We start from the raw sequence: 12,743 nt of genomic DNA, 5'->3' as shown, positions 1-12,743 counted from the left end.
TTTTTTTTTTTTTTTTTTTTTTTTTGTATTTTTAGTAGAGATAGAGTTTCGCCATGTTGGCCAGGCTCGAACTCCTGACCTCACGTGATCTGCTCACCTTGGCCTCCCAAAGTGCTGGGAATATAGGTGTGAGCCACCGCCCCCGGCAAGACGACTATTTCTTTCTGTTCACAAATAATATGGCTAAGTGCTGATAAGAGGGCTACTAGTATAATCTAGAAGGCTCCGGCTTCCCCTTCAGACAGCAGAGGGAAGGAAGTTGTGTTTCTTGACTGTGTGCTGTGTGTGGGACCCTTGAAGAGGTGCCTCCCCTGAGCCTGCTTAAGAGAAGCGCAGAGTAAGGAAGGGCACAACTGGCCCAGAACCCTGGGCAACTTAGTCAATGTCTTTGAGCTTTTGTTTCCTCCTCTGTGCAATGGAGATCACAATGCCTCCATTATGCACTATCTTGTATAACAGTCCCTTGGAAGGGATTTGTTAGGATACAGGAGATAGTGCGTATCCAATGCTTAGCACGTGCCTGGTATAGAAGTACAGTAAGCCATCTCTGTTGATACTGTAGTTTTGAGGGTTTGGTTGCTGTTTTAATCAACTCAGAACACAACAGAACATCACATCATCATTAGTTCTTTTAAAACAAGCTTCCTGCAGCAGACAGACTACTTGGTTTGGGACTGTTCAGATATTTTAATACTTTTAATATGTGCTTGTGCCTTCCTTTTGGAAAACGTAAAATGCTTGTCTTCAATGGCAAATTATGTAATTGGAGCCCACTGCACTCTAATTTTCCTGGACTCTGAACTTCCGTTGGATACAAAAACCTTCTACTCTAAAACCAGTATCTAAGGTATTAACTTGCGTTTAGTCATTTATTCATTCGTTCGTCATTTTTTTAAAAAAAGATATTTATTGAGAGCTGAGCAACATGTCTGAGACTCAGGGCCACAAGTGTCTGAGGGAAGTCCATCTGCAGTGCAAGGGGGCAGAAGCTAAGCGCCTGTGTTTCTGGTCAACATGAGCTTGAGACGGGGGTGGCCCTGCATCTCCTGACTCTGTGACAGCAGGGAAGGCCTGCAGTAGGGGAGAGAGGTTTGGGGAGGTGGGCACTCGGGCCTAGGGGTACAACTGGCTGATAGCATTAGAGGCTGCTCCATTTTACATTATAGACAGTAACTCAGAGCACACCCAGCGTGCTCACCCTCAGGTTCACCTTGATGGCGGTTGTTTCATTTACAGCCACGTATGTAACGGGTTGGCTCTTGGTTCTAAGTCAGCTGTCCTGATGATTCTGTTATACCTTGAGCATGTTTTCTATTTGGGGATTGCTCATCTCCAGCTCAGCAGCCTGTTGTGCTGCATGGCATTTAGACCCAAATCTTCAGACCTCCCGTCCAAGGAAAACCAAACTGCATTTTGTAGTTTCCCTCTTAGGTTGTCTATTTTTTTTTTCATGGAGGATAATTTGATGTCTTTTTCAGGGCCCTTTCACAAGATGATCAAGATGACATCCACCTAAAATTAGAGGATATAATTCAAATGGTAAGTCTGACCACATTTTTGTCTAGCACAACTGTGTGCAAACTACCTCTCCAAGGCGAGCAATATGCTTGTAACCAATCAGGAATGTTGTAGTATTAGACCCTCTGTCCTCTCTCTGAAGCTCTGTGAGATGAACCACATTTGGTGTGGGGTCTAGCAGTTGGTCTAAGATACTCATGTTGGCTTTGATATTTTTTAGCTTTCTGCCATTTTTTTACAGTTAGAATTTAATGGTGAACTTCGTGCTTCCACACAGGCAGCTGTCTGCCTCGTTGACCTGCAGTGAGATGGCAGGCCCCTCATTCCTGGTGTTTCATCTCCCTCCCTCATCTCTTGCAGACTGACTGCATGAAGGCCGAATGCTTTCAGTCCTTGTCGGCCATGGAGCTGGCTGAACAGATCACCCTCCTGGACCACATCATTTTCAGAAGCATTCCCTACGAGTGAGTGCCACCCCCATAGCAGCAGGGCTTGGCTGCACTCTCTGGCTTAGAAATTGACATTATTCCTAAGGCAGAGTGTGGGTGTGTGTGCGTGTGTGTGTGTGTGTGCGTGTGGGTGCACGCACACGCGCACACGCACACACACAGATGTAAATCTTAAGATAATTTGGTACCACTTGAATGTCTTCTGATTTCAGTTTATGTTTGAAATATTGATTTGGGGGACTCTCAAGATGGCTACTCTGTAGGCACTTGGGTTCCTGTAATGCAAGGATAGGACAGTACAAAGAAATTCACATTCTGTACCACAGAATATGATACAGAATGTGTACAGACTGTGTACAGACTGTGAATTTCTGTGGTACAGAATGTGAATTTCTGTGGTACAGACTGTGAATTTCTTTGTACTGTCCTATCCTTGAATTACAGAAGCCTCAGTACATAGTAGTGGTTCTCAAGCTTCAATGTACCTAAAATCATTTGGGAAGCTTGTTAAAAATGTACATTCCTGGTCAGTCCCCCACCCAGAATTTCTGATTCTAATAGATTTGGTTGAGGCAAGGAAACTGTTTTCAAGGAGAACCCCAGATAATTCTGGGTGGTCTAAGCCTGTGCTTTGGGAATCACTGATCTAGAGAGAAGGCTCTAAATTCTGCTACAATTTTTCACCTGCTTCCCTTCATTAACAAGTATTGCTAAGCTGTGACCATTGGCTCGTCACAAAGCCTTTTGATTTCCTTGTGTGTAGAGTCGGGGGGGGCTCTTTAAGTACCTCTGAGTGTCATATTTGGTAGCAGCACAAACAAGGCTTTTGTTTGGACAAATGGCAACTGTTAGCACATGTTGTCTATGAGCTAATAACTAAGCTGGAGGTCAAGGGTGAGTTGGGCAGGGACATGAATGAGCCATGTTGCATACAGAGTAGAGGACGTCCATGATGATGGAGGTTTGGACGTGGGCAGGGTGGATGGGTTGGGGGTCAGAGCTGCAGCTGTGTCAGAGAGGCACCAGGAATGGGGCCAGAGAATGCCCCTGCAGACTCTTCTTTTGTGAGTTTTATTTTCTTTCCCTCCCTGTCTTCCAGCACTCATGGAGATAGCCATGAAAAGAAAAAGAAAAAAAGAAAGAAAAAGAAATGTGGACCATTGGCTATTTGAACACTTGAGTTAGAAGCCACAGTCTCTTCTCACCCACTTCCATCCACTGCCCCCCTTACCTCCTCACCCAGCCTGTAGGGCAGTGAGGATGGGGAGCCATGGCCTCCATGGAAGAGGAAAAAGAGCAAAGCCAGACTTTTGTAGTTGCCCTTGGTGTGGTCTCTTTCTGGGCACCCCCCCACCTCTTGTCCCTGTCCCCCCAGTTCCTGTGTGAATATCTACCAATCGTTTCCATCCAATGGAACTGGCACGCCTCTGTGTCCAGCACTCTGCAGGATGGGAGCGGGACCAGCAACAGCAAGGCACAAAGAACCCTGCCCAGGGACTCAGTCATCGTCTCACCTTAGAAGGTGTCAGAGTAATTTTGAGTTATTTTAATGCCTATACAAAATAATTCCTGTATGCTCCATCTTGCTTGTCCCTTGTTTCTTGCTGTGTCTGGTGCCCTGCTCAGGAATGAAGTGAATGATCAGGGATGCTGCCCTGAAGACAGCCCATCTAACCGGGTGGAGCTCCTGCCTTGCTGAACTGCCTGGTCAGGTGAACGTGCGGCACAAGCCTAACAAGGAGCGCTTTTCAGCCCTTAAAATGTGTGCTCTCCTGAGAACAAAGCACAATCCCTGCATCCTCCAGGAGAGTGGCAGGCAGGGCAGAACAGAGGGAGAAAATTCTGCTTCTGACTAATATTTTTGGTAGTGATGAAATTTTTGGACCCTCTGCTAAAGCTTAATATTTTTAAAAGCTCATCCTGGGAAAATATTCTTGATTTCTAAGTAGCGCTTAACCTCTTTATTTCCCTTGTGTTGGTTCTTGTTTTCCAACTCCAGAGAAGCCTTTATAGGATCCTAATAAAGATGCAGTTCCAAACATTTATAAGAAAGCTGGAAACTGAAAAATCTTCCTTTTTGGCATTGAGAAATAAACAGCTAGAGTCGAGGTCAAATTCACTTGTGAGGTTGGCAGCAGCAGGTGTCAGGAAACATTCTAGACAGTGTCACATGGAATGTTTCTCATATTCCTGACAATTACCCAGGATCATAGCCACCATTTTTTTAAAAAACTTAATTTGGTTTTGTGTGTTGTTTTGAACTTTCAGGGAGTTTCTTGGGCAGGGGTGGATGAAGCTGGACAAAAACGAAAGAACGCCTTACATCATGAAAACCAGCCAACACTTTAATGACGTGAGTGACCATCAAAGTAGAGCCTTGGGTGGGTCACAGGAAGATGGATATTGGAGTCTTAAGATGCCCCTAAAATAAAGCAACTCCGCCACCCACTTTTTAAACAGAATTGTTGGGATATTGAGCTTAAATCTCTTCTAACAGCTCACAGTAATGTAATCATGTCCAATTAACCTCCTGACATGTGAGAGGTTCACCTTTGATGGTGCCCAAGTCTGGTAAGTGCTCAGTAATGTACAGGTTGCTGTTCCTGTTTTTGTCAGGATCATCACTACTTCGTGGTCATAAATTGACTAACAGAATGAGCAGCACCTGTGTCACTGGCCCCTGGTGGTGTTGGTGACGGTCAGGCTGGGTTGGTGCAAGTCCTTATCATTACTGAATGTTCGGCCTGACTTACATTCCCGGGTTAAGGGGTCTCTTGGAGCATAATCACATTGTTGCTGTGGTTCTGTGCCATGGTGGCCAGCTGTCGGTCCATCTTCCAGCTCTGCTTTTCCCCAACAGTAAGATTGGGAGATGCTTTTCTACCTCCCAGCTCTTAATTCGTGCTGTTCTCATAGTCTTAGTCCCGTGGTAGAACAAGCAATAGGTGTGTGAGTGTCTTTTGGCCTATCCAGGCAAAGGGAAGCCCCCCTTTCCAGTTTCACTAAACTATAGTAAATAAATAATGATGCTTTCTTTAAAACAACAACAACACACTACCAGGAACCCCATAGGTAAATTAATAAGTCATCTAGAAACAAAATGCAAAAACGACAGTTTAGATTCCCAAGACAGTGTTTTGTGCAGGCTTTCCCCAGAGCACGTGGATGCTGAGCAAATGCTATCACACAATGAGCTTCAGTGCCACTGCTGCCTAAAGGACAAGGAGCATGACCCATCTAGTCCCTCCCTGAGAAACAGATTCCCTGCGGTGGGAAACAAACCTGTTACCTGTGGTAAATCAACACACCGGATATAATGGACACTCCAAAGATAGGTTCGATCCCAGGCTCCAGGCCCACATATCTCCTCCGCTGGGATGACCGATGCGTTGCATTGTAGACAATTACAGATGGAACCTGTCATTTGCACCTCAGACTTGCCCAGCCTGCTTCTTCATTGTCCTCTGTGTTCTCAGTCTTGGGTAGTGGCCTCACTACACACTCACTTACCCAAGCACAGGCTCTAGAAGTCATCTTCTTCCTTATTCCTTACGAACCTCGCCCTCACCACTGCCCAACAGATTTTCAAACCCTAGATCTACATGCATCTCAGGCCCTTCCCCACCCTGCCTTCCCCACTGCCACCACTTTGATGTGGCCTTTTATCCTTTCTCTCCAGGAGCTCCTAACTCATCTCTCCCCTGCAACCTCACTGCCCTCCGATCCATCCGTTAGGTCCAGGGTCAGGTTCCAGCCCATGCTGAGGTCTGAGGGGAGTGGGTGGATACCTGAAAGAACACAGAACACGTGGGTTTGGGGGAGGTGCATAGGTAGGTGAAAGATGGTTTTATTCAGCAGCAGCTCTCTCATCAACAGCTCTCCTAATGCTGTCCGCTCTGTCTCTGCTGCTTGAGCCATGGCCACCATGCACAGCTGCATGGCCGGCTCTCCCTTGCCTTCAGGGCCAGCAGCTTAACTCTTTCTCTCTCTGGGCATGAGCTCCTGTACGGTGTCAGCAGGGCAATTATACCTTTTAAAGACAATAGTGGCTTAGAGCCAAGTGACGGCCTTCCATGTTACGGTTACATGGTTGTGATAACAACTGGAGTTACACACCTGTGCTCTAAATTCAGAGTCACTCCAGCCTGGATGTCCACCTTGGCCTATCCTTGACCAAAACACAGCCATGTACCTTAAACCGTCCTTCATGCAGTGGCACAGGAATGACTTATCTGAAAAGTCAATCTAATTATCTCCCTCCCTTTGACAAAAATCTGTGAGTGGCTTCCCCTTACCTTCAGGATATGGTCCCAGCTGCTCAACCTGGCATGCAAGAGCCCTGTCCATCTGTCACCCTTGTGTCTCCCAGTCCTTGTGCCCCTCAGATGGCTGCCACATCCTCCATTACATCATCCCTCCCGCCTCTGTCCCCTTGCTCTTATACTCGGATCCTTTAAGACTCAATGCAAGTCTGGATACTGTAGCTCACACCTGTAATCCCAGCACTTTGAGAGGCCGAGGGGGGAGGATTGCTTTAGCCCAGTAGTTCAAGACCAGCCTGGGCAACACAGTGAGACCCTGTCTCTACAAATACAAAAAATTAGCCAGGCATGGTAATGCATACCTGTGGTCCCAGCTACTTGGGAGGCTGAGGTGGGAAGATCACTTGAGTCCTGGAGGTTGAGGCTGCAGTGAGCTGTGATCATGCCACTATACTCCACCTGGGTGACACAGCAAGATCCTGTCTCAAAAAAAAAAAAAAAAAAAAAGACTCAATGCAGGTATCACCTCTTCCTAGAAGCCTCCTCTGTACTAGACCAGATGCCCCATGCTGCCTGTATATTCTCAGATCCCACCATGAATAGACTTAATTTTGTGTTTCACTGCATGGCACTTACCTGTTTATGTATCTGTGCCCCTCCCCTTCCCACCTGCCTAGGCTCAGATTACCTTAAGGTCAGGGACACGGATTTGTCTTTCTGTTCCCAGCACCGAAAAGAATCCTGTTCTATCGCATTTCCTCAATAGTTATTGGCAAGAACTTCTTCATCAAAATTACTGATTCACAAAAGCACTTCTTACTGGAACAAACTGGATTCCAGATGATTCCCCTCCCCACGCTAAGGATGCACAGGCACTTGGCGAATAGCACCGCAGCAGGTGCTTTAGTGAATGTCCACAGTGGCAGTGTTGAGGCACTGTGAGACCTTAAGTAGCTTCAGAATCATCAAAGAATGGGCGAATCCATCAGATGTAGTGTATGGATATAAGATTACATGCCCCATATTCCCTTTGTTAACACAGTAATCCTATTTCACTTTTTTTCCTTTCCCTTTTGCAAGAGCTGAGCTTCTTAAACTGGCTTTAAGTAATAAAATTACAGTACTTAGCCTCAAAACTGTAGGTCCTTTTAACTGCTGGTAAAGAGTAAGATTAGATGAAGGAAGCGTTCTCCTTTTCCCTGCAGCCAAGTGTTTCTGGTTTGAGAGTTAATCAGTTCAGAATTTGATCTAACTGGGGCCAAGTGTTGTTTTTTTTTCTCTTTCTCTGTGATAACTATGGCTTTCCAGAGTGAGTAATCACACACATTGAGGGCCAAGGAGTATGGGGAAAGGCCCCAGGGAGTGACAGCCATGATCTGCCGACTTTGCCTTTCCGCAGGCATTGGGTTTTTCTGTCCCATTTCCTTAGTAATTATTAGAAATGACACCATCAAAATTGCTGATGAACAAAACCACCTCTTCCCCCAACAAGCAGGAATCCAGATAATACCTGTCTTCACTCAGAGGACGAACAGATGCTCATTAGTTTGCTGTTATTACAGACTTTAGTCTCTTTAGAAAGTTGGTATCTAAATGTAGACTATGATCTTCCCCTACTCAACACCCTGCCTTCCTGACATGTCTGCAGGTAATTTACATGTTTTGCCTGAGTGCACTGGTTTGGCTCTTAGATTGCCTTTTTGGGCTCTTTGATTGTCTCAGATGAGTAACCTGGTGGCCTCCCAGATCATGCACTATGCTGATGTCAGCTCCCGTGCCAACGCCATTGAGAAATGGGTGGCAGTGGCCGACATCTGCCGATGCCTGCACAACTACAACGGCGTGCTGGAGATCACCTCGGCCTTAAACAGAAGTGCCATCTACAGGCTGAAGAAAACCTGGGCCAAGGTCTCTAAGCAGGTGAGCCTCAGCGTGTGACACATCCTGCTGCTAAGAGGATGAGAGGCTGGGAGATGGGAGCCAATTAAATATTACTAATTAGGAAATCATTAACTGAAATGAGCCGCTCAGTTGCCAAAGAAAGGTGCCAACATGGGTAATTACAGTGCTCTTACCACTTAATTGATTTCATTCATGTGCATTTCTAAAACAGTCATTAAAGCATTTTGGGGGACAGCCACAAACAATGTGGTTGTCAGTCAAGAGTTGTTTCCTGAACTATTTCAGAGGGTACATTGACTCTGAGTAAGCATGCTTATATCCAACTGGGTTCATTCTTTCTCTCCCAAAGTGAGGGTGCAAACTCCTTGGGGCCAAAAGCCAGGGACAAAAGGCCTCAATGTTCACCTTTTTCTTTCTCATTCATGTAGTAGATGTAAAGTTTTAGCATAATGACTTAGATGTGTAGAAATGTAATTTTTGTTTTCTTTCATTAGTCTCAGCTTGCCTGTGTCTGTCATTTTCACTCAGATAATTTCAAGATTCAAACTGAATCGTGATTCTTCTCCTGCCCTTTCTCCTGGCCTTCTCCCTGGGTGTTGGGTGCCCAGGGCATCTCTGGGCTTCTGGGTGCCTGTCAGCTCCTCTGGCCTCCTGTGGTCATCCTTTGCTGATTATTCATTCGGTGCAGGCTGCTGTGAATTGCCTGTACCTGGTGTCACCTGGCCTGCCCATCCCTCCCAGGAACAAGGCATAGTGATTGCACCCTGGGAGCGTGGCTGACCTCGCCACCCCTTCAGCCATCATTGGCTAGGTCTGGGATGTGTCTTACCTCTGTGACAACCATTCTGCCTTGTGGCGGTCCCTAATGGACATGTGAACTCTTCATCATTAGATGACTACCTTGGCCCTCTCAAAGGGCCTCGGAGGAAGTTTTGAGGCTCCTCCATGTCCCATTGGTGCCAGAGGGTAGGAGAGTCTACATCAGGCCCTCTGTGCCTGACCCTTCCCTGCCTTGCTGTGGACACAGAGTTGGTGAGGGGAATCTACAGAGTGCCACCTCCAGGGTCCCAGATCAGAAGATCTATGTTCTGCTGACATGGCCTAAAAACTGTTTTATCACCCCCCTCGAAGGATTCAAGCCCCTCTCAGAGACACGCATTATTTTCTTACTCTTTTCTGTCTTCCTTTTGCCCTCCAAGCCTTTCCCTTTAGTGTAGGAGAACAAGTTAATTTCTCCATGTAGCAGGAAACCAAGCCTAAGTCATATCTGTCACCTTGCCTTCCCCCACATATTTCTTAGTAAAAATGCAGTGCTCTGAGAATCCCAAATTCAGCCCCTTGAACTCAGGAGTCCTCTTTTCTGTCAACAGTGGACCTGGTAAATAACGCCACAGTTTTTACAAATACTGGTTTAAAAGAAAAAAAAAACTTTTGTTTTGAGATAATTATAGCTTCACATGCAGTTGTAGGAAATGCGCAGAGATTCCCTGCACTTTACAGCCAGTTTCCCCAGCAGCAGCATCTTGCATTACTGCAGACAGCATCACAACTAGGAAATGAACATTGCTACAATCTACCAGTCTTATTCAGATTTCACCAGCTATCACCAAGGGATTCCTAAATCTTTCCTAGGAAAGTTTCCAGGCCCGCTTTGTAGTGAACTTAAGTGGTATTCTTGTTCTGGATAGGATGTGGGTTTAGGGATAACTGAACTGATCATGAAATAGAGATGATGAGACTAACATTGAAATGATTGTTTCAAAATGTGAATATACCGTCTGTGGAAGTTCTAAATAAGATATTAACATTTCAGTCACGTTATAGGTCACTCACAGTGCCCTTAGCATGGGCTAATGGACTGTCCTCTAGAGAGGCTGTCTCCAGAGCTAAGCGCCTTACTCCAGTCATGGTAGGTAGAGCCTGTGTGCAGATATGCTGACACGTTTGGTGATAACATCTGCTGTGCAGCTGTCCCTTTTCTGCATCTGAGATCAGCCGGGGAGTTGTTCAGCGGGCCTGATAATCTGCACTCTGGAGCCCACAGATTGGTCTGTGGCTATAGGACAGGTTGTACCTTTGCAACTTTTTTGAGCAAGGTTAGCCCTTGACCAAGCAGGTGGTCTCAGAGCCCTCAGACACCAGAATTAGGAAGACAGCCCTTTGCCTCTCAGGAGGCTGTGCTGCTCCTCTCCAAGTGGGACAAAGAAGTTTGAGGACCCTCAACCTGGGCATTCGAAGTTCTTCTCCAGGTAGGACCTGGATCCTCCATGCACAGCCAAGCTGCCTGGATGTGCATGGGGGACCCCCAGGAAGGGGTTATACCCAAGGGCCACCCTACCACTCTCCTATATTCATAGAGGAAACTCCAGACCGATGTCAACAACAATGCTATTTCTTAGTAATTATCAGTTATACTTTTCTAACAAATTGATGAAGAAGATCACAAAAGAAAGGATCTATAGTAGAGGACATTGCTCAGTCAATACCAAAGCAACCAAATGGAGATTAACACTTAAAAGGGTTCATCGCAAAACTGTCTGACATGAGACTTCTCCTTTAAGATTCTGTATTCACCCTGTCATGGTGGCTCATGTCTGTACTCCTAGCACTTTGGGAGGCCGAGGTGGGTGGATCACTTGAGGTCAGGAGTTTGAGACCAGCCTGGCCAGCATAGTGAAACCCCATCCCTACTAAAAGTACAAAAATTAGCTGGACATGGTGATGGGTGCCTATAATCTCAGTTACTCAGGAGGCTGAGGCAGGAGAATTGCTTGACTCCTGGAGGCAGAGGTTGCAGTGAGCCGAGATTGCACCGTTACACTCCAGCCTGGGCAACAGAATGAGACTGCATCTCAAAAAAAAAAAAAAAAAAAAATTCTATATTCAACATGTGCTTGTCAATTTTTTTTTTTTTTTTTTTTTTTAGATCTGTCACCCAGGCTGGAAAGCAGTGGCACAATCTCAGCTCACTGCAACCTCCCAGGTTTAAACAATTCTCCTGCCTCAGCCTCCTGAGTAGCTGGGATTACAGGCGTGCGCCATTATGCCCGGCTAATTTTTGTACTTTCAGTAGAGATGGGATTTCAGCATGTTAGCCAGGCTGGTTTCAAACTCCTGGCCTCAGGTGATCCGCCCACCTCGGCCTCCCAAATGCTAGGATTATAGGCATGAGCCACTGTACCTGGCCTACTTGTCAGTTCTTTAAGTGCCTAAGTTTTCTGTCTATTGCAATTTTTCTTTCTACCCATTTTCCCTCTCTTTTTAGCTAAATGTATAGATATAGGTACTTCCTCTTCTCCATATATTCTTAACATTAAATGTAAACATAATGCCCTGTCTCTACCTCATAAGAATCATACCACACAATGACCTTTATTCTGGCGAAGGTATCAACACCTGCCACCAAATAAGAGAACTGAACATCTTTTGGCAATTCACTGTCTTTTTAAACCACAGTATTTTCATGACTCTTAAGTTTTTTCTTTTCTTTTTAGACAAAAGCTCTAATGGACAAACTTCAAAAGACGGTTTCCTCTGAAGGAAGATTTAAAAATCTTAGAGAAACCCTTAAAAAGTATGTCTGTCTTAATTATTAATTTATTCATAATTCAGAAATATATGTAATGTATATAGTATACAAACAGTGACCAACTACCTACTTTGCTTTGAAAAGAAAAATAAATGGTAAACAACTTACATCATCTAGGTATTTTTCTGATTTTTCCTCATTATTTGGAATACTGTGCATACAGTAATTGTCTTATGGATAGACTCATGGTATACAGATTAAGAATTAAGAAGGTAATACCACCATAATAAAGCAAACTATCTTTTACTGTAAGCACAATGATTTCCTGTGAGTTTTATTTAAATATTCTAGCACCTGTTGATTATTATTTTGGGTTTTTGGTTTCTAGATCATTCCCTTTCTATACACACACACACACACACACACACACACACACACACACACACACACAGGGAGAGAGAGAGATTGATTTTCCTGCAACTGGTTTTCTCATGATCTGCTACATGTACTTACTCTGGAAAAACATGAGTCCTGTGATGGTATAAGTGAAAGCAAGACAAGACTAATAATAATAATGATAGCAGCAACAGCAATAATAGTATAAGAACTAATTACCAAAATATTTACTAAATGACAGGTTTCATACTAAGTGCGTGATGTGTCTTGTGTAAGCCTCACAACCCCGGCTGGAGAGCAATGGCACTATCTTGGCTCACTGCAACCTCCACCTCCCGTGTTCAATTGATTCTCCTGCCTCAGCCTTCTGAGTAGCTGGGACTATAGGCATGCACCACTGTGCCTGGATAATTGCTGTTTTCAGTAGAGATGGGGTTTCACCATGTTGGCCAGGCTGGTCTCCAACTCTTGACCTCGGGTGATCTGCCCACCTCAGCCTCAGAGTGCTGGGATTAGACACGTGAGCCACTGCGCCCAGCCTGAGATAAGCTTTTCTATTTCCATTTTACAGAAAAGCAAATTGCAGTTCAGAGAGTGTTCCCAGTATCACTTAGTAATTGGTCAAGTTGGGATTCGAACCCAGCTCCTCCTGCATCAAAAGCCCATGTGCTTAGCCTCAGGTCTCTG

The 12,743-nt window shown here is 45.2% G+C and overlaps 1 protein-coding gene across 1 annotated transcript in view; it reads left to right on the top strand.

Annotated features, from left to right (window-relative positions):
- The window catches only part of RASGRF2 (Ras protein specific guanine nucleotide releasing factor 2), a 272,235-nt gene that overhangs the window by 246,132 nt on the left and 13,360 nt on the right, over positions 1 to 12,743 (top strand). The window contains exons 20-24 of the mRNA XM_032277037.1: positions 1,479 to 1,539; positions 1,879 to 1,982; positions 4,236 to 4,320; positions 7,952 to 8,149; positions 11,626 to 11,705. Of these exons, the coding sequence (XP_032132928.1) occupies positions 1,479 to 1,539; positions 1,879 to 1,982; positions 4,236 to 4,320; positions 7,952 to 8,149; positions 11,626 to 11,705 (528 nt within the window). The remainder of the gene's footprint in view (positions 1 to 1,478; positions 1,540 to 1,878; positions 1,983 to 4,235; positions 4,321 to 7,951; positions 8,150 to 11,625; positions 11,706 to 12,743) is intronic.

The sequence above is a fragment of the Sapajus apella genome, unplaced genomic scaffold, assembly GCF_009761245.1.
Source record: "Sapajus apella isolate SASKATOON/1434 unplaced genomic scaffold, GSC_monkey_1.0 scaffold1, whole genome shotgun sequence".
Classification (NCBI taxonomy): Eukaryota; Metazoa; Chordata; class Mammalia; order Primates; family Cebidae; genus Sapajus; species Sapajus apella.
Note: the sequence above shows the minus strand (reverse complement) of the source record. Positions and strands in the feature narration are given on the sequence as shown.